General features: G+C 40.1%; 2 protein-coding genes and 1 long non-coding RNA gene across 6 annotated transcripts; all 3 read right to left on the bottom strand.

Annotated features, from left to right (window-relative positions):
- Positions 1-12,725: 12,725 nt before the first annotated feature.
- LOC148906400 (uncharacterized) lies at positions 12,726-16,804 on the bottom strand. The gene is made up of 5 exons (XR_016121364.1): positions 16,719-16,804; positions 14,299-14,532; positions 14,071-14,145; positions 13,835-13,977; positions 12,726-13,672 (listed from the first exon to the last, which is right to left on the bottom strand). It is a non-coding gene; the product is annotated as an uncharacterized LOC148906400 (long non-coding RNA).
- Positions 16,457-26,140, bottom strand: LOC116294044 (uncharacterized). Of its 4 annotated transcripts, XM_089038212.1 has the most exons (6): positions 25,561-25,609; positions 24,837-24,935; positions 24,585-24,748; positions 17,296-17,375; positions 17,016-17,214; positions 16,457-16,888 (listed from the first exon to the last, which is right to left on the bottom strand). In XM_089038212.1, exons 2-6 carry the CDS (start codon positions 24,847-24,849, stop codon positions 16,871-16,873), a joined length of 474 nt encoding a protein of 157 aa, XP_088894338.1. In that variant the 5' UTR covers positions 24,850-24,935; positions 25,561-25,609; the 3' UTR covers positions 16,457-16,870. The 4 variants fall into 4 exon arrangements, with proteins under 4 accessions (XP_088894338.1, XP_088894336.1, XP_088894337.1 ...); XM_089038210.1 differs by lacking the exon at positions 25,561-25,609 and having other exon boundaries at positions 24,837-25,005; XM_089038211.1 differs by lacking the exon at positions 25,561-25,609 and having other exon boundaries at positions 16,457-16,865; positions 24,837-25,005.
- LOC116294997 (uncharacterized) lies at positions 17,971-24,085 on the bottom strand. Its single transcript, XM_089037609.1, has 3 exons — positions 24,076-24,085; positions 22,641-23,993; positions 17,971-22,553 (listed from the first exon to the last, which is right to left on the bottom strand). Exons 1-3 carry the CDS (start codon positions 24,083-24,085, stop codon positions 17,971-17,973), a joined length of 5,946 nt encoding a protein of 1,981 aa, XP_088893735.1.
- Positions 26,141-26,145: the final 5 nt, after the last annotated feature.

Raw genomic sequence — 26,145 nt, 5'->3', positions numbered from 1 at the left:
GCTAATTAAACAATAGCAAACAATGGGATTGACATGAAATTGTGCTATTTAGTATTACTAAAGTTTCACTGTTATATTGTTTGCACTCTATATATTAATAATAATAATAGTATAGTTGTATATTTTCATATTTGCACAAAATTGTACATTAATTGTGTAAAACCCGCTTGGGAGGAATGCATATCGCTCATTGTCGTCTGTCCAGTCACTGACACGCCAATTTGTTAGCGATCTGGTAACTACATTTCTCCTTTTCCATAATCAGTTTTATTATAGCCTCGGTGCCCAACACCAAATAAAGATATTGAAAGCCCAAGATTTTGGGGAATTCCGGTCTTTCAAAATCTGACGTCCCTTCTTCGTATAAATTTTGGCCAAATATCTCTCCTACTGCATTTCGAATGGCTTCAACTGTTTCTTCACCAAAATAAGTCTGCCCAATGTTGTCTGTACATTCCTTCAAAAAAGCTTTCTTTTTTCCTTTCGAAATAAAATACTGGTGTCGTCTGTATTGGTTGTGATTGTTTCTGCTGGTTTCCTTTGTACAAACAATATCAAGAAGATAGTCTTTTATTGAACTGACCTTCTCCCAAACTTCGTTTTTGTTAACATCTTCTTCCTGCATTTCCTCTTTGCTGGAAAGGTTTCTCTTCATCATCCAGTACTTCTTAGCCCTGGCCATTAGACTTGCTTTGCAACCAGAATGGACATTGTTAAGAGTTACAAAGTCGGCCAATACTGTCGTCTCGACGATGTCGGTAAATGAAATATTACCGCTTGAGTCTGTCACTTGGCAGTAAAGCTGCATGTTAACTCCTGGGCCATTAACGATTTCTGAATAGCTTTGCTCGTCACTTCGGCTTCCTGACAGCTGAAATCCACTACTTAAGTCATACCATTTATACTCCAATTTTCCTTTACCAGTTGCAACACATTTTAGGTTAAGTTGCTCCTTAGGCAGCAAGAACAGACGCTTTGGGGGGTGCACCACAATGCCAAGATCCTCTCGCGGCTCCAGTTTGAGGAATGACCAGTCAATCTCACCATTCAAAAGGCCTTTTGCTATTTCTGTCCTTGCCCTTGTTGTGTCTACTTCCCTTGCACCGAAGGTCAACAGAGACGTCACCACCCTTGCGTATACCATGCAATACACAGCACAACTACAGCGATCTACCTGTGTTGGAAAATCCTTCTCAGTAGTTATTGAAATTTCTCTGTATGTATCGGAAATCACTGGTTTGCTGTAAAACACTTGACCATAATCTATGTATAAGGATAATAGTTTACAGAAATTTGCGTCTACTGTTCTCTGACCTAAAGGGTCGTAGAACACAATTTCCCGTAAGAGCTGAGTTTTATCCTTAACAATAGTCAAAGTCCAGTGACAGCCATCAACTAGTTGCGGTAGTACAAAATAATTCACCAATCCTTCCTTGCAACTTTTCATTCGGGTTGTTAGCTTTATCAAGGCGATGCCTTTTTCTTCAGGGGTCATGTCGCGACTGCTTTGAATCCCGTGAAGTTGCGCATTCAGATTGGTATCAAACATCTTTACTGTTAGGCCAACTTCCTTTGCTTCTTTTGCAATTAAAGACAAGGATGCACTGAGTATGTTATCGTTGACGTATCCTGTCGGTGACACTAAGGAATAACTGTGGTCAGTTTGGGGGTACTCCAGAGTTTTAAGGTCTTTTCCAAAGATTTTAATTCCAGCAATTTCAGCAAACATTTCATCTCTACCATCTATGTTCATGCATCGCTTTAGCTTTGCTTCACAGGTAAGCGCTTTTTCACAACCATTTAGTGTTTCCTCTTGAAAGTCATGATGGGTGTTTTGTCCGGACAAATTAGCGTCCACGCCCGACAAAGAAGAACATTCCTCCACCTGCGCATCCCTCTCATAAAACAATATATAGCAGCTTGTTTCTACCAGTTTACTGGACAAATAACCTGGCTTCAATTCTCTGACTTGATCGTCATCCACTTCTACTAACTTATCGTCCGCATCTAGGCCTAAAAGTGCCTTGTAATGACCTGTCTGCAGATGCTCACCCACATGCAAGACCACTGCTTTCAAATGATAACGCTTTGTTTTTGATTCTTCCACAGACGTTGTGATATACCTAGATCTTAATTGTATTGTTCCGTCTATTCGAACCCTTTCCGATTTCTTTGTCTGTCCACCAGTATACCTCTTCAACGTCAGGGTTAATACTTCTGGGGCTAATGCGATATTGCTGTATTTCAGGTGGTCTGTTTCTCTTTTACAAGTATCGCATCGAACTTGACACTCTTGCTTTCCTAGAATTTCAGCTTCAAAGAATTGATCATATATGTTTTGTAATCGCAATTCCTTGTGAACCGTCTCCTTTGCATCTGGAATGGTAAGTGAGAAAGAATGCATTGCTTCATCTTGAATATGACATTCCGAGTCACAGTCGAGGCATTTTTTGAATGTGGAAAGTACCGAGCTTGCACGCTGGCACGCCAAACTTCCTCGCCCAGTACAAGATTCTTTGAGGTCGTTCATTAGCAGCACAAGTCCTTCCTCTGCATCTTGTTGCCCCGTACCCCACTTGTGCCTCCTTAAAAATTGGTTGTATAAACCCTTATGCACATCAAGTGGTCTTGAACGGACTTTCAGTTTTCGTAACGTTGTGGCGGCTTCTCGTCCCACATTGCTGCTGTTGAAATTGTAGGTATCGTCTTCGATGTTTTGTGAAAGGTTCAGTTCACAGATACATTGTGAAAGGGAATTGAGCCAGCAACTGTTACCAAAATTTTGAAGACCTTCGTAACCATAATTGGACCTAGGACAGGTTATAGAAGCTGATGATATCGAGGAAGAATTTGCAAATTGCGAATTCCTTCCACACTCTGTTTTACATTCCATTGGCATCTTTTCTCGTTCTGCCTTCTTATTCTCTTTATTTTTCCATTTTCGTTTCACTTGTTTCCTTTTCTCGTGCTTCTCAGTGGATCTTGGTTGTTCGTCGCACGAACGAGAACTATTTAACGCTTTGGCTTTTTCTCTCCAAACTTCTCGGTCTTCAAGAGATAATTGCTTCCATTCCCTCGCACATGCTTTTCTTATCAGATTTTGATTATTCTTGTATTTCTTTTGCATTCTAGAATTAATGCTTCCAGCGAATAAGTTGAATCCGTTCGTTGTGTTAGCACCTTCTTTAGCCTGAACCTGTTTTTCTGGTGTTGGCGGCATACTCTGCTTTGGAGCATTTTGGTACGTCCCAGTCTTTTTGTGGACGGTCTTTGTTGGCTTGCACCATTCCTCTTGCGCCATTTCGTATGATTCATTGAGGATGGAACCGCTATCGTACTCCTTCTTTTTTCGTTTTAATTGCTTCTTATTAGCCTTCTTTGTTGTCCGAAATTCTTCTGCGAATCCAACAAGCCGACTATCAAGGAAGTCATATTGCTGCTTAATAAATTCGTCCACTCTTAACCTTTTTTTTCCCCCGAAGTCATCAAACTTCAAGAGTTTGAAATAATTCTCTATATGACCCTGGGTTTTCGTGGTCACAGCTTTGAAAGTGAGCGGATTCTTGGCAAAAGTCTTTCCACCACAGTATCTTTCTAACGATCCCAAGAGCATTCCTGTCCAAAAGGGACAGATGGGAAGGATTGACTTTATATACTCTAACAGATCTAAATTGAAACATCCGTTCTTTTTGGTTTCGAACTGCATCTTCTGTTTACGTGTAATGACGTCATCGTAAACTTTCTTGAAATGGGCTTCAAAAGGTCCTTTGTCCTTGTCTTGTTCTTTGTCCTTCCCTTTTTGGCCCTCAGTTTTTCCACTGAGTTTCTCCGCGTCTTTCACATCCAACTTCTCTACGTTGACATCTTTACCAAGTGTCTTTATTTTAGCGGACAAGCGATTGTAGGATCCCCTTACGTCATCATTTAAGTGCTCACTTGATAGTAGAAGTACTATGTCCTTATAGTTGGTGGTAAGGTCATTTAGAGTACTTGAGTTAACCATTAGGGAGCAAACATAAAGGAAGAAGTTTGTGAATTGCTTTTGGATCGCTGTCTTCTTGATTATTAACTGAAAATCTTTCATCATGTGGCTGCAACATACATGAGGCACCATTTTGTTGTGGTCGGACTCTGTTCCCTTCCCCGTTACTATTCGATGCGCCCGGAGCAGAAACGTTGGCATGTCTTCCGTGTTAAAGGTTTTAATTACAGACAGCATGAGAGCACGTCCGCGATCCGTGATCACTTGACGTGGAGTCCTTGAATTCCCATAGCCGTATAACTTCAATTCATGGTATCTAAAGCTGTCAAGAAAGTTAGTCAGATTGGGCACATTATGAACAGTGGTCAACATTTCAGCAACAGGTAACGGTGGCATATTCTGCTTTGGGTGCTTTACCACCAAGGCGTAGTAGAGGACCTTTTTACCTTTCCAGTTACCCACAACAGTTCCAGTTGCATCAAGGAAAGAAGAATCTTTCTGACACAGGTTGTGCCATAGACGAACTTGTCGTTCAGTCCACATATGTACAATAAGATCATTGCCGGCAGAAAGGTTCTGTACATATCCCTCTACAGTCGAGCCCATAGGATTTCTTGTCTTTTCTTCAAGGATCAATTCGTTTTGTAACTTAGTTAGGGAGATGTTTACATTGTGATCCGATCGGTGCTGGGTGCTCCTTGCCTCGGTCGCTATCTTTCTTAAGGTGTAAATGGTTGCACCCGCACCAGTTCGGTTCCCAGAAGCCGAAGCACCTGGGGTTCTGTTGGCTAGCCGCTTGTTAAACTCTGTTGTTGGTTTTACAGCAGTTTTTGCGAAATAATGCATAATCTCTTTTCTCTCTACTCCTGATAAATTGTTTGCGTTTCTTTCTGAGACAGAATGTCTCACATTTCCTGTGTGGACTACTTCAACAATATGTGATTGCGTTTGGTGGCTTTTCATTTTTAAATGCACCTTCACAGGGCAATCCTTGAAACTGCACTTCCCCTCAGCACTGAATACAACATCGACAGATTTCTTTTTCCTGCTCTTATACTTTGTCACTCTGTGGCGTTTCATTTCCAAAACGCAGAATTGGTTACACACTTCGCTGATTTTTCTCTTCACCAATGTGGTCCAGTAAGGATTAAGTTTTGTCTGTCTGCATGACGTAGGCTTCAAATAATTCCATTCTGCTTCAGTAAGAGTAAACTGAGAATATTTTGGCACAGCTGCTTCGAAGTATTCTCCAGCGGGTAAATCTCTACACCCTGTCAAGTGCCTCAGCGTATCAAGGGATATTTCCTCACTCTGAAACAAAAAGTATATTAGTTTGTATCTGCTTTGTATTATGAAATAAGTTTGACAACGCATACGAATGATATCATTTCTCCTTGTTTAATGGAATCAATCAAAATAATGTTATTATTACGGCAACAAAAAGGTATGCTAAATTGTTTCTAATGCCATTGTTTTGTTGTTGTTTTTTTGTTTCTTTCTTTTTTGTTGTTGTTGTTTCTTTATTGTTGTTTGTTGGTTTTGTTTTTGCATTTTTAAAGGTAGTTTCGATAGATTAAAGGAAAGTACTTACCGTAGTGTCTGATACACAATCTTCTGCTACCGTTTCTTGGTCTTTTGTTACAGATAATGTATCCAATAAGGTGGTTGCCTGTACTTCTTCACCATTTGACCTCAGGAAATTATTCTCTTCTTGGGAAACCATGTCTTCCATCTACAAATAATGAATATCATTTCTTAAAAAAACATGTTTACACGTGAATGTTTTGAGATAGCTGAAACACGTCACGTACCGTATTTTTAAAGTCAAGATCCTTTTGCGGCTTTTCCTCCAGGGATGGAGTTGAAGGAATATTAAACGATTCATTCTCATGTCCCTTCGCTTCGATAGTAATACCACACTACAAAGAATAATAGTTTGTTTATAAGAATGTAATAAAATTAAATTAAGTTAAATCCTTAATGAACTTACACTGTTTAGGACGCTCACACATATAGGACAAACGAGCGAATCGCCATTGGGGCAGTTACTGTAAGATTCTAATGCCTCGATACCATCGATAGTGCTTAATCCAATGCAAGACGGGTGGTAGAACGTTAGACAATCCTTCGTCTGTAGATCGCAAATAAGGTATTCACCTGACTCGGGACCTTTGCACAAGCAAAATTCTGTTCCCTGCATATAAAAGCACCAATAAGTATCGTTAACCATAAGTATAGTATAGAACACACAGTTACGTATACATAGAACACATACTTCGGTTTTATTCAGTATAAAACCGGAAATATCCCATTTTAACCGAGAGGAAAGGTCAATAAAAAACCGAGCTATACGAAAGTGATATATGGCGATGCACTACATAAAAAGACTAAGAGAAATATAAATCACATACCTGTTCTTTCCTTCTCCAAGAAAAGGCATCCCTTACGTATTCTTTTAATCGTAACGGTGTCTAAATGCAATAATACGGAGGGTATAAGAAAACCGGTAAATAACTAATGCATCAGTGTCTAACATTTTTGCTCTGTTTGGTATGCTTATTTGTTTATTTGTTTTGTTTTGCTTGTTTGTTGTTCGTTTTTTTTGTTGAAATATACGAATTACTTCGATGACTTTGTCGACAAACCTTGGAAAGTACTAATCGGGTTTGCAAATCTAGAAGTACATCACTCCTTGCGAATCTGATACAATTGCAATTGTTCGCCAACCCAGCACGATATGGAAAGTCTTAATTATGTATTTCTTATAAACGTTACCGAAAATTGCTTTGCAATAAGTACCTTTATGTTTCTTCGAAGCAGGTGCTTCGATGCCCCTTGAAAAGTTGTGATCTTCGCAGAAACGGGTACCTTAATACGGTCATTGTTTACTGCATTGCCAACAGTGGGAGTTTCCTTTGCGTCGTTTCCTTTATTATCTGGACCATCTTTGAGGGAAGGGTTACGCATTTCGCCGCTTTTTAAAGCACAGGTTCGACGCGTGTGCATGTGATCGTGATCACGAGAATAATCTTCCAAGTCATTATCAATCAGGTCATCGTCTTCTGGAAAATCACAATGTCCTTCGCAGTTATCAGACGTTAAAGCAGAGTTTTGAGAAACAGAATTAGCTTCTCTCCCTTCAACATCATTTCTTATACTGCGATCCCCGCGATTATACTCAACAATTCCATTATTATCATCCTCATCAACGCCATCAGCATCAGCATCAGTATCATCATCATCACCATCACCACCATCACCACCATCACCACCATCACCATCACCACCACCATCACCACCACCATCACCACCACCATCATCACCACCATCATCACCAATATTAACACCTTCATCATCGCCGTTTTTTTGATCAACACCGACATAACCTTCCTCGTCGGAATTGTCTGTAACAATGTTGATTTTACTGTTATCCACACCGTTATTGTCTATACAGTTGATAGTAACAACGCAGCATTGTTTTCTGGCATCCCCTTCGTAAGATTGAGGTGTGTTGGAGGAATATTCCTTAAAACAAAAACAAAAATAGCATTTAGTAAAGTAAAAAAAATTTCCGGTGTATGCTCAAAAATTGAGCGCTCTGATTGGCTGTTTCAGCAGGCGGTATTCTCTCAGTATCTGCCCTGCGGTCCGGTTAGCTGACGTAGAACGCGCGCGCGCGCTCGCATGGAAAAACGGATTGCCAAACAAGTCGAAAAGTTAAGGGAAAAAGTTATTCACTATCCTAACGTCTGTACTGCTGGGATAGAGAAGAACTGTGCCCTCGGTCTTAAAAACGTATATTTAAGGCCTAGCTCGGGCACAGTTTTTCTCTTTCCGGACCATCTGGCTGGTAAAAAACATATGTTTACATAATACTTATACTTAGATCAGTAATTGATAAATTAAATAAATAATTCTTAGCGGCTAGTTATTTAGCTATTTATTTATCTATTTGTTTATTTAATGGTAATAAACTGGCTTGGACGCCTGTTTATAGATTGCCAATTAATAAAGATAAAGAAGACGAAAAAATAAGGGAATATAGCAGGCAAGAAAGAAATTAAAAGAAAAAAGAAAGAAAGGCAAAAGCAAGTCACTAAAGTTTAATTACCTCAAACATTGTCCGTACTCCCATACGATTACGCCACCAGCTATCGTATAACATCTCCACTTGCCCATGTGACAACTTGTTCCTACCATAATAGGACACAGCTAGCTGCCACCAGTTCCCACCTTCTTTCAGAGTGTCTCCACGGACAGGTTTTAAAGAAGGCCTCTCTCTTAAAATACCAACCAATTTCCAGAGGTCAATTGAGCGGTTTTTCTTTTGCTATAAAAGAAATTATCGGGATCAGTGCCGATTACTTGGTAATGACATTTATAATATGACTGAGAAATTGCAATTGACTTGTGCCCTTATTGACCATGAGGAGATGTCGAAGACATTACGTGTGAAAATTTGACGTGTGTCGATGGGTACTATAAGGTTACTCAACCAATTGATGATATATAATAGAAAACAAGCAAACCCACAAAACTCTAGGTAAATCATTTTAACAATAGTCTGAACGAGCCCAATACCAAGAAAAACGGAAATTTTAAATTTTAGTGAATGTTAATGAATTTCACTTTTTACGAAGAGAATACCCGATAATTGTCCCCTGGAACCCCACCCCCTCCCTTTTTTCTCCTAAGCTTACTTACCTTAACACGGGGCATCTCTTCCAGATCACTTGGGTCACATCGTTGCCATTTGTTTCAGCAAGTGGAAATTAATTCCAGTAGCTTATATCTTGATAACCTGAACAACAGCTTTGTAGCGTTCTGATAAGGGCTTATTTGAGCCGCCGTAGACACTAGTGCGACTTCATCGTGTGATGGCACTATATTTCAAATGCCGCGACAGCGCGAGTTCGTTGAGTTAACGCAGAGGAATGAGAACGGAGAGTAACTTTACCAAAACAATTTATTGAATCGCACGACTGAATAATTTTAACTAATACAACTTGAAATCGTAAATATCACACGCTAGGAAAATAAATATCACTAAGTAGCCAATACCAATCACACGTACTAAGCGATTAAATATAGGATATCACACTTCTAAATGAACTCACTATTTTGGCTACACCCCACACTCGGTAACAAGAGAAGAGGTGCACTCATACCTTATAAAGTTGTTGGAAGCGTACCAAGTTGTTGTAGCATTCGGGTTCCCGACTAACACACCAAACTAGCGTGGTAACTCTCCTTTTATAGTCCAAGGATCTTGAAGGACAGCTGCCAGTATAGCTCGGTTTTATCTTAACAACCAGTATGTCGTGCACGCCCCTTACTTAGCCTAGCTGGTAACTATGCAGTGAGAAATCTTAGTTTTCTTACCACTTCGTAATGAAGTACATAAAAACGTACATACTCCTAAAAAGACTAACTCTTTGTTTACCATCTTATGAAAAGAAATCAAACTTTAACTCAATTTGGTACGGGAATAACTTAGTTAGAATTTCCGAAATGGTAAACAGAAAATATCGTAAACAAGTCATAAACTAAGCTAAAATATTAAAATGATATTTAAGGACAACCCAGATTTTAGCGTCTGTGGCAACTGCGTATCCAACAAAACTAAACTAATTTCTAAAGAGATCGTAGGTTAATGAAGATTTAGCGCTAATGAGCACATGGCTAAACAATACGCGAACTAACCCGAATATTCCCGTGAGATCGTTATAATCGGAACCGATTTGTTAGCGCATTGTTTCAGCCATGCACAATCTATTGCTGCGGATTAACTCGTTATTCTTTGTAGTAAGAAAAGACTTCCTAAAGTTACTATAACTTTTATCCTGCTATTATGACCAACTGGGCTTGAATTTGACTTATTGACTAAATTGAATTAAATATTGAACGGTTGAGCTAATCATTAACTCGGATAAAATTCTCTGTCGTCACAATCGTAAGAAGGTTTTTCGTATTTACAGTGTTTGTAACTCCGAAATTAACTAACTTCGCAAGAATGGCAGACCTATATTTATACTCGTAGTGAGCTATTTCAAGAAACTGATTTCATTACTCAATCACGGAATCATTCACGTAACACTTACGTGAGTTCTACACCCATAATCGTAATCATCAGCTAACGCAATCGCATGCGTAAACTATGATCGCTATCTTGGGAGCGTCAAATCGTTGACAGGTATTTAAAAGATACATAGCGAGATATAGCTGATAAAGAATATCAATTATCAGATAAACAGCAATGAAACATAAATGATTAACCACCATGAAACTTGTGATCCTGGCCACACGCATTTATCAGAGTTTAGTCCAGATAAAATACTTACGAGCTGGAAATTTTTTTGCAATGGGTTTTAGAACATGAGGTTCACCGGTTTGTGAAGTTTAAAGGCCAGACGATAACAATTGGCGAAGTTATTAAACTTAGAATTTGTCTCGAAATTCTGCAGCAAGTGTGAATTTTTCGAAGTGCCCGGGTCGGCGATGGGGTCACGCACGAAGGGATTTCTTCCAAATTTTGGATGGCTTTAACGGATTAAAGGAACACAAAAAGCATTGCAATGGGTTAAGTAGTAAACAGGACTTATGCTGCAGAAGTTTCGTGCCTCTAGAGTAAAAAGCGTAAATGTTACTAAGGTTCGAAATTGTGATTTTGGCGCGAAAATCACCGAAAAGACGTCTCGAAAAGAGGAACACTAAAATACTTACGAGCTGGAAATTTTTTTGCAATGGGTTTTAGAACATGAGGTTCACCGGTTTATGAAGTTTAAAGGCCAGACGATAACAATTGGCGAAGTTATTAAACTTAGAATTTGTCTCGAAATTCTGCAGCAAGTGTGAATTTTTCGAAGTGCCCGGGTCGGCGATGGGGTCACGCACGAAGGGATTTCTTCCAAATTTTGGATGGCTTTAACGGATTAAAGGAACACAAAAAGCATTGCAATGGGTTAAGTAGTAAACAGGACTTATGCTGCAGAAGTTTCGTGCCTCTAGAGTAAAAAGCGTAAATGTTATTGAGGTTCGAAATTGTGATTTTGGCGCGAAAATCACCGAAAAGACGTCTCGAAAAGAGGAACACTAAAATACTTACGAGCTGGAAATTTTTTTGCAATGGGTTTTAGAACATGAGGTTCACCGGTTTATGAAGTTTAAAGGCCAGACGATAACAATTGGCGAAGTTATTAAACTTAGAATTTGTCTCGAAATTCTGCAGCAAGTGTGAATTTTTCGAAGTGCCCGGGTCGGCGATGGGGTCACGCACGAATGGATTTCTTCCAAATTTTGGATGGCTTTAACGGATTAAAGGAACACGAAAAGCATTGCAATGGGTTAAGGCCATAAGCAACGACTCACTCTCAAAATGCAGAGTAAAATATTGTATACAGTACCTTCGTGATCAGTTGCAAACTTCTGTTGTTGCTGCTCCTCTCTCCTTAGTTGAGCTCTGCATTTTCTTAATTTTGTCTTCGCAGAAATCCATTGATTTCGCAGCTGACGATTTTTTCTCTGGAGGGAAGTACAACTCGAGCATTCCTGAACTGGAGTTTGAGTAAACTTACACTACGAGAAAGAAAGAACGCGTCCTTACAAAAAAGCCGTAATACGTAAATAACATGTTTGTAAAGTTTTTAAACATACCAAATCGTCCAGTTCATTCATTTCTGAGACTTCTTCTAGAACTGTTTGTGGATCTTCTACTGGGCTCTGATCTGTCTCATCTGGGCTTTGATCCTTCGCTTGCTCCATATCCTCGGCTGTATTTTGTTTTTCCTGGATGTTGAATGACCGTAAAACTTCCCTCACGACCTGTTTATCATTAGATAGATGGATAAATGAAAGTTAATCGTCTTATTTTACTTAGTTTGAAAGTGGATGGTATTCTTACCATTCGCCTTGATCGTTTTGCAGCCGACTCAGATGCAGGTTTAGCCTTCTTGTTTGTAGTAATGGATGGTATGGCAACGATACCGATGTCATCTCGAACAAGTCTCTGACTGTTAGGCGCTGATTGTCCGTCAATCGCGATAAACTGTCGCGCATAATCTTCCGCTCTAAAATGGTCGGAACAAATCGCAGATATAGAAGTCGCACTCCATTTCTTTCTTGTGAGAAGAACGAAGTCAACCCACTTCTTGCGGCGTCTCACGGCTTCTGAACGATCATCACCAAAAAACGGAATTCTGTGCAACGAGATGCCGTTCTTATGGCTGTTCTCATTACCACAACCTCCGACAACACAACGGTCGGGCATCTTAATAATAAAACTTAAATTTATCTTCAATTTTCAATATTTTCAATAAGCTTCTGTAACACTACGAACGTTTCTACCAGGAAAAACCCTTGAACTGTTGATCAACAAGTCCCGTAAATGACGTCACAGCAACTCGGTACCAATCCCTTTCAACAGCTCCGAAATGTTTCTAAAGGGAGCCCAAATCATGCTTTTTTGCCAACTTTGACCCCCAAAAAATTACACACGAAAAATAATTTTTGAAATTTTAATACCTAAAATCCTCTTTATACAACACAAACTTTATTTTAGAATTGAAACCAGCGAACCCTGATATGCACTTAAAAGGAAATAATAATAAAAATTTTAACAGTAATGATAAAAAGGTAAATTATACACCGTGAAAAGATGAAAAAACTTTCTGACGTTTCGGACGCTAATCCTTCGTCTGAGGGCTAGCGTCCGAAACTTCAGTAAGTTTTTCATCTTTTCACTGTGTATAATTTACCATTTTATCATTACTGTTTCATTAGAAACACCGACGCAGCTCACACTAGTTTTTAGATAGTAATCTCTTCTTATGAAAAGTTTAAGATATACGTATGACATTTATTGTTGTTTCTCTTCTGACAATTTTAATATTCATAACGCTATACCTGGTCCCACTTGAGAAGATGTCCAGAGAGGAAGGACGATAGCTCCTCGAGGAAGGGCCCTAAATCGGGATCACTAACATCAATCTACAATACGGAATTTAATTAATTTTAACAAGGAAGTAAGCAATTATACCTCGTATATAAAAATACATTTTGGATAACTTACTGTCATTTCAGTCATTTTGTAGCAGTCACCGGAAAGGCCGTTCAGTGTCGTGCTAATGTATTGGACCTCTGACCATTTTGCGCCTGCGATACATCGAAAAGACCTTATGTGTATATCATCGTGGACCGTCAGGAACTGAACTAAATGTACGTATAAATTACGAGGTAAGTTTTGTATTTTATTAGCTATTATGTTGCCTTATATCTACTTTGCAAAGTTGTCTTTATGATGTAATGAGTTTTTATGGTTTTATTTGTTTTGATTTTACTTCAAATAGTCAGCATTTTGGTCATGACTTTTTTCCATGTGTTGGCTCTTAAAAGAACCGTTTAAAAAAAATGTTTTTTGTGTTTTTTCTTTCCATGTTTTCTCAACGAGTGTCTACTGGATGCGGGCTGATGAGGAGGAGGTGGCTTGTAATCTTTTATACTTTCTTGCGACCTCTTCTTTGCCGCCTTCGAACGAAAACCCGTTGTCTCTCTTTTGGTATACTCGCTTTCGTGTGGCGTAGTTCTCGAGGACTTCTTGTCTTTTCTCTGTACACAGTATAGACCGGCATGCGTCCCACCTGTTGGACTTTCGATGGAAGAATCGTCTCACGTCATCATTTTTCTTTTCAACTCCTGAAAAAAGGTATGAAAAAACACAACAAAGTTAATATTAACTGTTGCTTTAAAATTATTTCTAATAAACTGAGACAGCGAGAGAAAACTATAGAGCTTAACTCATAAGTGTAAGCTTATAATTTTAATTTGTTTGTTAAAAAACATTTTAAGCTGAAATACCTTGACCAGTAAATGTCTTTATCGTCTGGTATTCGTTCAGCAGGGTGGGCACATGATAAAAAATGTATGTATGGAGTGATTGGGCAGGATTGTCTATATCCAGGGCCATTCATCTCAAGGAGCCTTTTCCCCCACTCAAGTGCCTGTACAAGGTAAATAATATACAGTGAATATAATCTTATAAACTTTCAATTCATTTATGTATATTATTATATTATTTATTGGTTAATTTTTACCTTAGAATGAAATGAAGTAATGTCAGCAGCTTTAGGTTCCCAACTATTTATAATTTGGTACAAGTTTCTGAACTCCTGAAATATATAGATAATATTTAAAATTAATTATCTGATAATGATCATTTTTCATTTTTCATCTTCCATCCAGTTAAAACCATTTGATAAATACTTCGGTACACCATTTGCACACCATTGTTATCTTAATTAGTTAATGCTATTTTTCCTTACCTCCCACAACATTCTTGTTGGTTCAACATTTGCTGGTTTTAGAAAAGTAGAAAATTTCTCTACCAATTGCAAGAGCAGTCTTTTCTTGTCGGATCCAGACAATGATGTCCATTCTTGCTTGTTATCTTTCCCCTTCCACAATGAAAACGAAACACCACATTCCTTGATTGCTTTGATAAGGCTCTCTTCGTGAAGCTTTGTATGCCTGGACTTTGGCTTGTCAAAATTGTCACTCTATGATATTAAACAAGTTTTGACACGGGAAAACGTGTCAAATGTGCTGGGCACATTGGATACTTTGAATAGAGTAGAAGACTATTTGGGATTTAGTCATTGTAAGACAGAAGAAAGTCCGTGGATTCGGTTTGAATATTTTTTTACGGTCAAATTGAACCAGCATAAACGAGTCTTGGTCGCAAACCCCAAAGCAAGCCTCCGTCTCTCTGAGAACCAGTGTTATAGTGGCTCCATCGACTCAAAAACACCACACAAAACATTATTGAACAGAAGATTCTCCATCTATAGAAAAAGTTTGGTCTCGAAAATTTACCTCAGAATACCCTGCGAGCAGAGTCTCCTTTCTCTCTTTCCTTTCTCTCACTCGGGGGAAGGTAAAGGGGACTTTGCTCGCAGGGTAACCTCAGAATGGAAATATTACGAAAAACAAACGTATCTCTTTCCCCACGCTTCTTAGTAAATTTGCCCCCCAAACAATGTGGCGTCGGAAACCGTGAAAGGAACTATAAATAAACTAATATAAAACTCGTGTGAGTACTCTTTTATGTAACTTATGACGCAGTAAATTCCTCGTCCACCCACTCGTTGAAGGTTTCGGCATGAAAATCCCTTTTTCATAAAAATAGTCGACTAGAAAAAGATACGTTTAGCTAACCAAACAAAAATCATTACTTTAGTTAATGCAATAACATATAACTCGTGCGGGTACTGTTACTAAAACAAGGAACGGCCTGAAATCACCTGAAACGACCTAAAACGACCTGAAACGATCTGAAACCGTCTTGAAACCAGCCTAAACATTGAATCTCCATCGAGTTTGTCGTCCAGTTTGAGTATTTTATTGACTTAGCTATGATCGTCCAGTTTGCGTATTTTATTGACTTATTAGCTATGATCAACCGTCCCTACCTATGATCAACTGTTCCTAGCTATGATCAACTGTAACTAGCTATGATCAACTATCCCTAGCTATTTTCACCATTCTCTACTAATGGTTTCCTGTACCTATATATAGATTAATTTCCCCTTATATAGTTTAATGAACTTAAAATCTTGCAGGCAACATGGCTGAATTACGTTAAGGAGGGGCTTATCCAGAATTTGTCATGGGGGGCGTGGGGGTCACACCATACCAAATTGTCACTATGACATCATATCACATACTGCATCAACGGTCAGATGATTTATCTTTGGCTTTGAAAATGGGGTCACAGGCACCCCTGAGCGCCCTAGATAGGCCTATGTTAAGTTTAACAAATTTACACGTTAAAGTATGTAAAAAAATGTTCAAATTGTAATCATAGCTAGGGACAGTTGATGACAGCTAGGGATAGTTGAAAATAGCTAGGGACAGTTGATGACAGCTAGGGGCAGTTGAAAATAGCAAGAGATAGTTGAAAATAGCTAGGGATAGTTGATCATAGCTAGGGATAGTTGATCATAGCTAGGGATAGTTAATCATAGCTAGTGACAGCTGATCATAGCTAGGAACAGTTGATCATAGGTAGGGACGGTTGATCATAGCTAGGAACAGGTAATCATAGCAAGGGAGAGGTGAGGTATAAGTGTGGAATACTTCTATGGGAGACTATACGTATGAGCGACTATATGACATTCTACCATGAAGTACATCCCTTCCAAGGAAAACAAACACTTGATCGATCGATAAAAGTCAATAAAATACACAAACTGGACGACAAATTCGATGGAGATTCAATGTTTTGGCTGGTTTCAGGTGGTTTCAAGATGGTTTCAGGTCGTTTTAGGTGGTTTCAGGTGGTTTTAGGTCGTTCCTTGTTTTAGTAAATACCAATAGTACTATTTTAGATCAATGACGTAGTAGAAATTCCTGGCCCGCCCCCATTCAAGCTTACGGCCATGAAATACGTTTTTGTCATAAAAATATTCGACTAGAAATAAATATGTTTTGCTAATCAAACCAAATATCATTTTTCTTGCTAATAAAATAATATAAGTCTCGTGCGAGTACTATTTTACATCAATGACGCAGTAGAAATTCCTGGCCTGTCCATTTACAATCTTTTGTTTACGTAACTAATTCGAGTTGTATAAAATAAAAATAAAAAATCGCACTTAAAGTTTCTAATTTAGCTCCAGTTTCTAATTATCTGCTTAGAACTACCAAATTAAGTTTAAAGTAAGTTGGATTAAGGCACTCTTACCACGAAAACCACATATGTTCAACCTCTTTCACCTCCTCCGTGTTCCGATCTTACAGATCTCAACGTGCATTTTCACCTCGTGTTTCACCAATGTCAATCATGACGAGGTCCACCAATGGCATTCGTAACACTAAATTCCGATCATACCTAACTCAACAAAAACAAATGTACTGTGCCCATAGGCCCAGCACAAAAACAAGAATAATTTCAATGATTAGTTATTTAATTTATGACTGCCAACAATAAATGAAAATAACCAACTGAGATGAGCTGATCTGGATGTAATAAAAGTCACACCTCATCCCAATCCTGAAATTCAGTTATTATTCCATTTTCCAGTCGGTCCATAACTCTCATAAGTAAGTGCAACTCGTCAATAACAATGTGGTCCATTGGGATGTCGAACAAAGGCTTTCCTGCACATCCTGGCTCTTTGTGCCAATTTTTACACAATTTTCGTTTCACGAAGAAGTCCATGGGCTTGCTCAGATCAGACCTTCAATTATAAAAAACAAATATCTGTATAATCAAGGATCACAAATGAGATCTGATTCTTAAAATCTATTACTTATATTACCTGCTACTCTTAGGCACTTTGCAGTAGATACGACTGTGATTAGATGTTGCAGCCTTCATTCCAAGAGCAAGGAGTAGGAACTACAATTAAATATATTTATGATATAAATAAAATGAAATGTCTTCAAGACATCAATGTTTATACTTAATGACTGTGATTGTAAATGCCGACACGGACGAATGATACGACGACTTTATCGCACGTGAACGGGCTTACGAGTAATTGAGGAGATTTCGGGAATAATTTTACGGACAGCACTTGACGACGAATTGAAGTTTATTACAATCCAAGAACTTGTCGTAAAATAACAGTCCCGCTTGCCGAGGTTAAGATATAGGTTATTGCTCCAACAAAGATAACTAAAAAACTACTCTAAACTCTTTGATCACGAATAGATGTGTTCTCGTCGACTTCATACACTAATACTAACGCTAAGTGGAATTGAGACGTGTTGTAACTAAGTGAAACGTTAAGGATATGACGTAACTAATAATAGATACAAAAATAAAGTGTTCGTGGGCGGGGCTGATAAGCCTTCCTTTACATGGCTCCCCTGAAATGTTTACATTTCACAATAGGGACATGCAATGTTCATTGTTCATAACGTTCTGACTAAACTATCTACGGGTACTTATCGTATGGCTCCTCGACGGGGAATTACCCGGTCTCAGCGTTCTAGTTACAGTCTTGTTTAAGGAGAACTACCAGTTTCTGGACAGGACGTTCCAAGCATCGAGGTTGGCTGATCCGCTTTCCTTTGCTGTCACGATCCCTTTCAGCGAGGGACACCTTTGCTGAGCGTACTCGTCCGTCATGACTCCGGTTAACGCACATAACACGACCTAGTAACCATAAACTGCGGGGCAGGTTTTCGTCTTTGATGATGACGATGTCGTTAACTTGCATTTCGCGACGGGGCCTTGTCCATTTTTGACGTGTTTGGAGTGAGAGGAGAAATTCTTTTCTCCAGCTACTCCAGAACTCGTTGGCCAGGTGCTGGACACGCCTCCACCACTTTCTTGAATACTGATCTGCAGGCTGATACACACCAGGTGGGGCCATGAGTACTTTGGTCTTCATGGTCAGTAGTTGGCTTGGCGATAAGGGCTCGAGGGAGTCTGGATCATTCAAATTGTCCACTGTTAATGGTCGACAATTAACAATCGCTTCCACCTCACACATGAAAGTCCGAAGTGACTCGTCATTCAGTTGCTCACTGTTGGCTTGTAGGATGGCTGATAACACGTTGCGAACCGTCCGTATCTGCCGCTCCCATACACCGCCCATGTGGCTTGCTGCAGGGACGTTCATCTTGAAGGTGAACCAGTCGCAGTTGTTCTTCATGAGCTGCTCTTTGACCTTTGACTGGTCCATTTCTGCTAGGGCTGCTGCGAGTTCGCGTCGTGCTCCCACGAAGTTAGTTCCTTGGTCGCATCTCAGCATTCTGACTGGACCTCTACGGCTTACGAATCGTCGGAAAGCATTGATAAAGGAATCGGTTTCCAGGGTGTTAGCTACTTCAAGGTGGACTGCTCTGGATGCAAGACACGTGAATAGAACGCCGTATCTTTTCATTTCTTTGCGCTTTTCCTTGATGATAAAGGGACCGAAATAGTCCACAGCACAGTTGGTGAATGGTGGTGCTGGCTCTAGACGATCTTCGGGAAGATCGGCCATCTTTTGCTCTTGTACTTTAGCTCGGAGTCTGTTGCACATTACGCAGTTTTCGATTGCGGTAGCAACAACTCTTGAGCCACCAACTACCCAGTATCCATTTGCACGGATCTCGCTCAGAGTAAGGTTGCGACCCTGATGCTTGACTTGGTTATGGAAATGACGTACGATTAGTGTGGTCACGTGGCTTCGACCAGGAAGAATGACTGGAAATTTAACCTTGTCTGTTAGACTTGAATGTCGGAGGCGTCCTCCGACACGCAGCAATCCATGAGAGTCGATAAACGGGTCTAGCTTGCGAAGTGGGCCTTGCGAGTTTGATTGTTTTGAATCTTGAGCATCTTTACTTGATTTCAGTTGTGTTATTTCATCGTTGAAATGGTTTGCTTGAACTGCCTTTATAATCTGGATTTCTGTCACCTCTAGGTCACTGACATTCACCTCAGTAGGCTTTATGTCCGATTGTCTCCCTTTCACTGCGTTGCGGAGCCTTTGAATAAACTTTATGCACAGGGCCATTACTCGCTTAACACGAAACCAGCTGGAATGGCGTTGAGCATCATCTTCGAGAGTAGTTACTGACTTTGCTGGTTCTGTTGACGTGGTTGCTACGCTTGCTGATTTCTTGATCTCTGGATCATTTTCTTGTAGATCATATGGTTGTGAGGTTGGTGCTTCTTGCTCTTCATCAGTTTTCCACAGAAAGGCTGGTCCTGACAACCATTTCGAATCTTTGAGCTGATCTGCACGTAGGCCTCTAGACCCTTCATCTGCTGGGTTATTCTTGGTGTCGACGTACATCCATTGGTCCACCGAGGACTTGTCTTGGATTTCTTGCACACGGTTAGCTACGAATATATGAAACCGTCTGACTGCATTTGCAATGTAACCGAGAACAACTTTACTATCGGTCCAGAAAACTTCCTTTGTTATTTCGATGTCTAGCTCGCGCCTTAACTGTTCACTCACACGAACCGATACGACAGCTGCGGTCAGCTCTAGACGAGGGACCGTTAACTTCTTTAAGGGGGTGACTCGTGCCTTTCCCGCCAAGAAAGAACAATGGACTCTACCAGAGTTGTTGACTAGTCTGAGGTAGCTGCACTGACTGTAGCCTTTGAAGCTTGCATCGGAGAAGTGGTGCAGTTCTGCCTTGATTACTTCACCGAAGTCTTCTGGTTTGTAGCAGCGTGGTATTGTAAAACTTTCCAGATGTGGAAGTTGAGATCTCCATTTACGCCATCTATCGACCATGTCGTCAGGAATTGGATCATCCCAACCGATGTCGAGACGGCATAGGTCTTGTAGTAGCGACTTGCCTTCTAACACAACTGGGGCGAGGAAGCCTAGAGGATCGTAAATGGAACTCACTGTAGAGAGGATGCCGCGCCTTGTAGGTGGACGATCTTTCAAGGAGATTACGAACTTGAATGCGTCTGATTTTGTACACCACTGCACCCCAAGTGCACGTTCCATCGTTTTTTGATTCAGCTCTAAGTCCTTCACATCTTTTGCTCTGTCAGACTCAGGGATTTTTTCAAGCAAGGCTTTGCTATTCGATGTGAACTTGTGAAGGTTGAATCCACCGCGTTTGCACATCTTTACGTCGCTCACGAGTTCAAACGCTTTGTCTACTGATGGTACCGATTTCAAGCCATCATCAACGTAGAAGTTACGGCGCACGAACTCTGCTGCTTCTGTTCCGAGGCTGCCTTCGTTGTCATCAGCTGTGGTCTTGAGGGCAAAGTTCGCACAACCTGGTGACGAGGTCGCGCCGAACAGGTGCACTGTCATCCGATACTCCTTAGGCTCACGAGAAGTATTGCCATTCTCCCACCACAAGAACCGCAGCAGATCTCTGCAACTCTCTGGGACCTTTACTTGATAGAACATTGCTTCGATGTCGCACATTATTGCAACGGTTTCTTGTCGAAATCTGTATAGGACACCCGTCAAGCTGTTCGTCAGATCAGGCCCTTGCAGCAGGTGGTTGTTCAGTGACTCTCCTTCATAGCAAGCTGAGCAATCGAAAACTACCCTGAGTTTGTCAGGCTTCTTTGGGTGGTATACTCCATGGTGGGGAATATACCACACTTTCTGCGAGTTGCTTTCGTTGGTTTCGGGTGCTAACTCAGCGTAGCCCTTATCTAGCATGGAATTCATGAATTCTATGTAGCGTGAGCGGTATAACTCATCAGCTGCGAATCGTTTCTTGAGGGACTTCAAGCGAACGTAGGCCATCGAACGGTTATTTGGCAGTACGAACTTATCATCCTTGGTAGGTAACGGCATTTCATAGTGACCATCGGGAAGGTAGTTAATGCCGTTTTCGACGATATTAAGGAACTTCCTATCCTCCTGAGAGAGTGAGACGCTCGTTTGCTCTCTCTCGCAAAAGTCGAGTTCAAACATTGCTCTAATGTCACATGCGTTGAGTATTTCTTTAGTTTGCGGTTTCGTAGCAAATTTGACGCTTCGACGTGAGGATGCATTAGCTGTAGTGACGACGTGATGACAGGTGAATGTATCGTCCTTCAAGGTATGTTGAAGCTCCGGGGTTGCTGGTCCTAGTACTCCCCATCCCAACAGAGTCTTGATTGCGTAAGGATCATCCTCCCCTCCTAAAATGACATCTCGTGGTTTCAGAGCCTTAGGACAATTACATCCGATCAATACTCCTACTTCCATGTTTCTTTGTAGGGGGAGAAGATGATGTTTTATTGCCTTTAGGTGCGGCCAATTGTCCGCTGACTCTGGGGTAGCTATTTGGTTGGTGGACGATGGTATGGACTCTCTCGTATATGCCTTGGGCAACTCTATTGCACTTCCATTGTTGTCAAAGGGTTTTGCTATCAGACCTTCGATTTTCTTGACTGGTATGTCTTGCTTACCGTGCATTGTATTCAGTCGTAGAGTAATCTCAGGACCGTCGACTTCTAACTGCTTCAAGATAGATGTCTTTACAAATGTGGAATCACTACCATCGTCGAGGAGAGCATAGACCTTAACTTCAACTCCTGGATTACTACTATGACTAAGCACAATAGGCACGATGAGGGAGGTTGTCGTTCCTTCACTAACTGGCGTAGGATCACAGACGTTTGCGTTTGTGTTCGCCTCTTCTCCAGCTGGTTCGGATGAATCATTTTCAGTGGTCGTTGCCGCGATGTTGTTCACCTTGCGTCTGGGTCTAGGCTTTGGTTTTGGCTTGACACCATGTAGTGGGGTCGGGTGTGGCTTTCCGCACTCGTCACATTGCAGTCTGTTCTTGCAAGAAGACGACAAATGTCCAGGCTTTAGACATCCAAAGCAAAGTGCCTTCGATATGATGACGTTCCTTTTTTCAACTTCGGACATACCTTTGAACGACTCGCATCTTTCCAGGGAGTGGCCTTTGTCGCACGCTGGGCATGAGGATGTACTCCTTTGTTGACTTGATGATGTGGTTGTTGCGAAACTGCTTGAGAGAGGGCGAGAGGGTAGTTCCCTTCTTTGCTTGGGCCTAGATTCTCTATCTGCATTCCTTTTTCGTTCTCGTCTTAAGGCGTCGGGTGAAAAGATCGGATCGTTCGCCAATTCAGCTTCTGCCTTAACATATCGTACAAAGTCAGTGAATGATACTCATTGTAATTTTGACTGAATGTCATATGCGTGACGACACCATTTAGTACCACAGTACGACGGAAGCTTTGCACTTAATCTTATAAGAGTTTGCGTACTATCTAGCTCGGCAAGAGATCCTACTATGCGCACTGCTTCTGTACAGCGAGTAAGGAAGTCTGCGAATTCCTGGAGTGCGTTGCTGTTGCCGTCTGGGATGTTTGGCCAGTTGCGCATGCGTGATATATAGGCTTCAGCAACGTGGATCGGATTACCGAAACGTTCATCTAAAAGCTTGCGTGCTTCTTTATATGAGTTCTCACTTGTTAGCGAAAGGAACCCTTTTATTACGTCATTGGCCTTGCCTTTAGTGTACTTCTCCAGGTAGTAAAGTCGGTCCATGTCAGATGTAACTTTAGTGGAAATAATTGTGTCAAATGCCGTGACAAAGCCTGGATAATCGAAAGGATTGCCGTCGAAAGTTGGAGGCTCCTTTGTCGGTAGGTGACTTATTGTTTGCTGGTTTATTAACAAAGCGCTCAGTTCCGTTTGTTTTGTCTGCAATGAAACTATTTGTTTTAATGTTTCGCTGCCGATGCTATTATAATTCCTTTCTTGTTCCGTGGGATCAGGTATTTCCCTTTTGATCCGTGGAGTAGGGATTGGCTTGTGTGCTTGCCTGTTATTTGTGCGGTGTTCATAATCTCGTTCCGTTTTCTCTTCCGGAAGTTGAAAGCCGTCTTTCACGAATTGCGTGACGTCATCACAAAGAGCGTTTTGATCATCGATTACCATTTTCATTGCCAAATTCTCGGCTTTAACGATTGAAATTTCTCTTTCTAGCTCCAAAGCCCTTGCTTGCTTTTCCCTTTCCAAGTTTTCGATTTCGGCCTTAATTCTAGCTTCCTTTGCCGCGGCCTGCATTAACAAACAGCGTGCTGAGCCTGACGATCTAGACGTGTTGTCACTTCGTTTTGAGGATCGACTATAACTAGATCGATTGTCTAATATGTGTCTCTCTTCTAGAGATCTTATTTTCTCTGCTAATTTAATGCGACATTGATTATATTCTAGGTCGCGAACATCGAACCACGAGTAAGCGGCTTGTTTTTGTTCATCTTCTGCAATTTTGGAATGAAGACAAAAATGAGCTTGATCTAGCTCTTCCTTCAGTAGATCTAGCCTGTCTCTCTGCGCCTCGAGTGCTCTAAGGTCAACAGTCACGTCGCTAATTGAGTGATAGGTGGCCTTGATCTCTTTTGATAGATTGCGGGCGGCATTTTGTCGTTTTTGGTTGAGAGTATCGATAAGGTATACTTTTCCTTTCTCAGTCAATTTCCTGTCACGTGGTTTTGGTGGTGAAGGTGCGGTTTTACAGGTTGTACGCCCATCCGAATTCCGAGATTCTGAAGTCGATTCCTTCTCTACAAGTGAAATCTCAACATCACCAAGATCAATGAGTTTCAATGAAAATGAGTTTCGAAACAGTTTCTTTTTGTGACTCACTGTCGCTCATTTTGGAGATAACTAACCTCTTTTCGATTCTGTAATCTCAGCAATATTTGACGATGTTATTTTACTGTAAATGCCGACACGGACGAATGATACGACGACTTTATCGCACGTGAACGGGCTTACGAGTAATTGAGGAGATTTCGGGAATAATTTTACGGACAGCACTTGACGACGAATTGAAGTTTATTACAATCCAAGAACTTGTCGTAAAATAACAGTCCCGCTTGCCGAGGTTAAGATATAGGTTATTGCTCCAACAAAGATAACTAAAAAACTACTCTAAACTCTTTGATCACGAATAGATGTGTTCTCGTCGACTTCATACACTAATACTAACGCTAAGTGGAATTGAGACGTGTTGTAACTAAGTGAAACGTTAAGGATATGACGTAACTAATAATAGATACAAAAATAAAGTGTTCGTGGGCGGGGCTGATAAGCCTTCCTTTACAGTGATGTCATATAAGCATTGTATCATATAAGCATTCTTAGTGACATACCTTATAATCCCCACCAAGAAAGAATTCAAGTTTGACATTGTTGTTGCCAATGAGGATGGACCCTTCCTTAACTAATGAGTTTACTTCCTTCGTAAGATTAGAAAGGCCTGTTTCAAGACACTCATAATCCTCAGATGTCTTGATAACAGCAATTGTGTGGTTTCCTAATAAAACATGTTTATATTAATATGAATCATACCATTGGAATTGCCTCATTTTATCATCTTCAACTTATTATCTTATTATTCTTACCACTGCTTCCCATTACTTTTTGGCTATCCTCAAGCACTGAGAAAGAACAAAGAGATTGCTGCTTCTCGAAATCTTTGCACCATCTCCTTATATTTTGATCTAAGAGCCCAAAACACAGGAATTGGAGTAAATAAAATTTAACCATCATTAGATACATTGTTTTTTTTTGTTTTTTTTTTTGTTTTTTTTTTTTGTAGTTGCATACAATGATGCCTTTTCGATCTAAACAGAAATAAAGAAATGTATTTTAACTTTAAATTATAAAATTTAGATATAATTTTTTTTCCAGTTCTACATTTTTCTGAACAACTCAGTAGGTAGTGGTAGTGGTGCTAATATGAATACTTATCGCTTTTTTAATTCTTTTTCCAAGGTGGTTTTGAAAGATAGTTCTGCTCCTGGCATTAAACCTGGCGTATGTGTTATGCTATCATGCCATTCAGCATCAATGACTTTTTGACAACCTTCCAGGAAGTAAGACCGTGGTAGAGAACTATTTACCTAAAAGAAGCAAATGAAATATAATCAATATATTTTTAAGTTAAAATAGATAAAGATACCTGTTTGCAGAGCATATTTGTTGATGCAATATGCCTTCTTAAACAGGTGCTATCCAGAAACTATTGGCCGTTGCCAATGTGACAACTTATGAGGAGCAAGTTGGTGAGTAAAATATGTATTAAATGCTCTGTGTCTTCATGTTTCCAATTACATGGATTCTAACCTGTGAAAGTTGATGATAGCCTTCAAATGAAATGGAGAAACGGTCTAGGATACACAGGAGAGTTTTGAATTTGTATATTTCATCCTCAGGAAGAGCATTGTATGAACTTTCTTTAGAACCTAGTATGAAAAAAATACATATATTAAAATTTCACAATTTTTTTTAGAACAGAATACTTTCAATTAAACATGATAAAAGCTAAAAGCTGAAAGCAATTATAATTATTCATTTTAAAATAAATTTATTTGACAGATAATAATTAATAGATAACTCACTTTGATTATTTTCTTCTGAGTGTGGAGCTGAGGCAGAATGTTCTGTTTCTTGATGGTTACATGTTACTGAAAAAAAGAGATCCAAACCTTGTGAATACAAAGTTGCAGAATCAATAAACATATCATATTTAAACGAACATTTCAAGTTAAAGGGCAACACCACCTTGAGAGAAGCGCTTGTGGAATAAAAGTTTATATTATACTCAACTTATTCTTAAGGTCTTAAGTCCCTCTCTTTCGTAGCTTTCGAGAAATCCTGCCTGAAAGTAGCAATAAATTGAATCCCAGGAGGCCGCCATCTTGAATACGA

This window comes from Actinia tenebrosa, unplaced genomic scaffold (genome assembly GCF_029948245.1).
Source record: "Actinia tenebrosa isolate PJP-AT-01 unplaced genomic scaffold, QUT_ActTen_1.0 PGA_scaffold5__44_contigs__length_20552954, whole genome shotgun sequence".
NCBI classification, from domain to species: Eukaryota; Metazoa; Cnidaria; class Anthozoa; order Actiniaria; family Actiniidae; genus Actinia; species Actinia tenebrosa.
The sequence above is the reverse complement of the archived record's forward strand: the minus strand, read 5'-3'. Positions and strand labels throughout refer to the sequence as shown.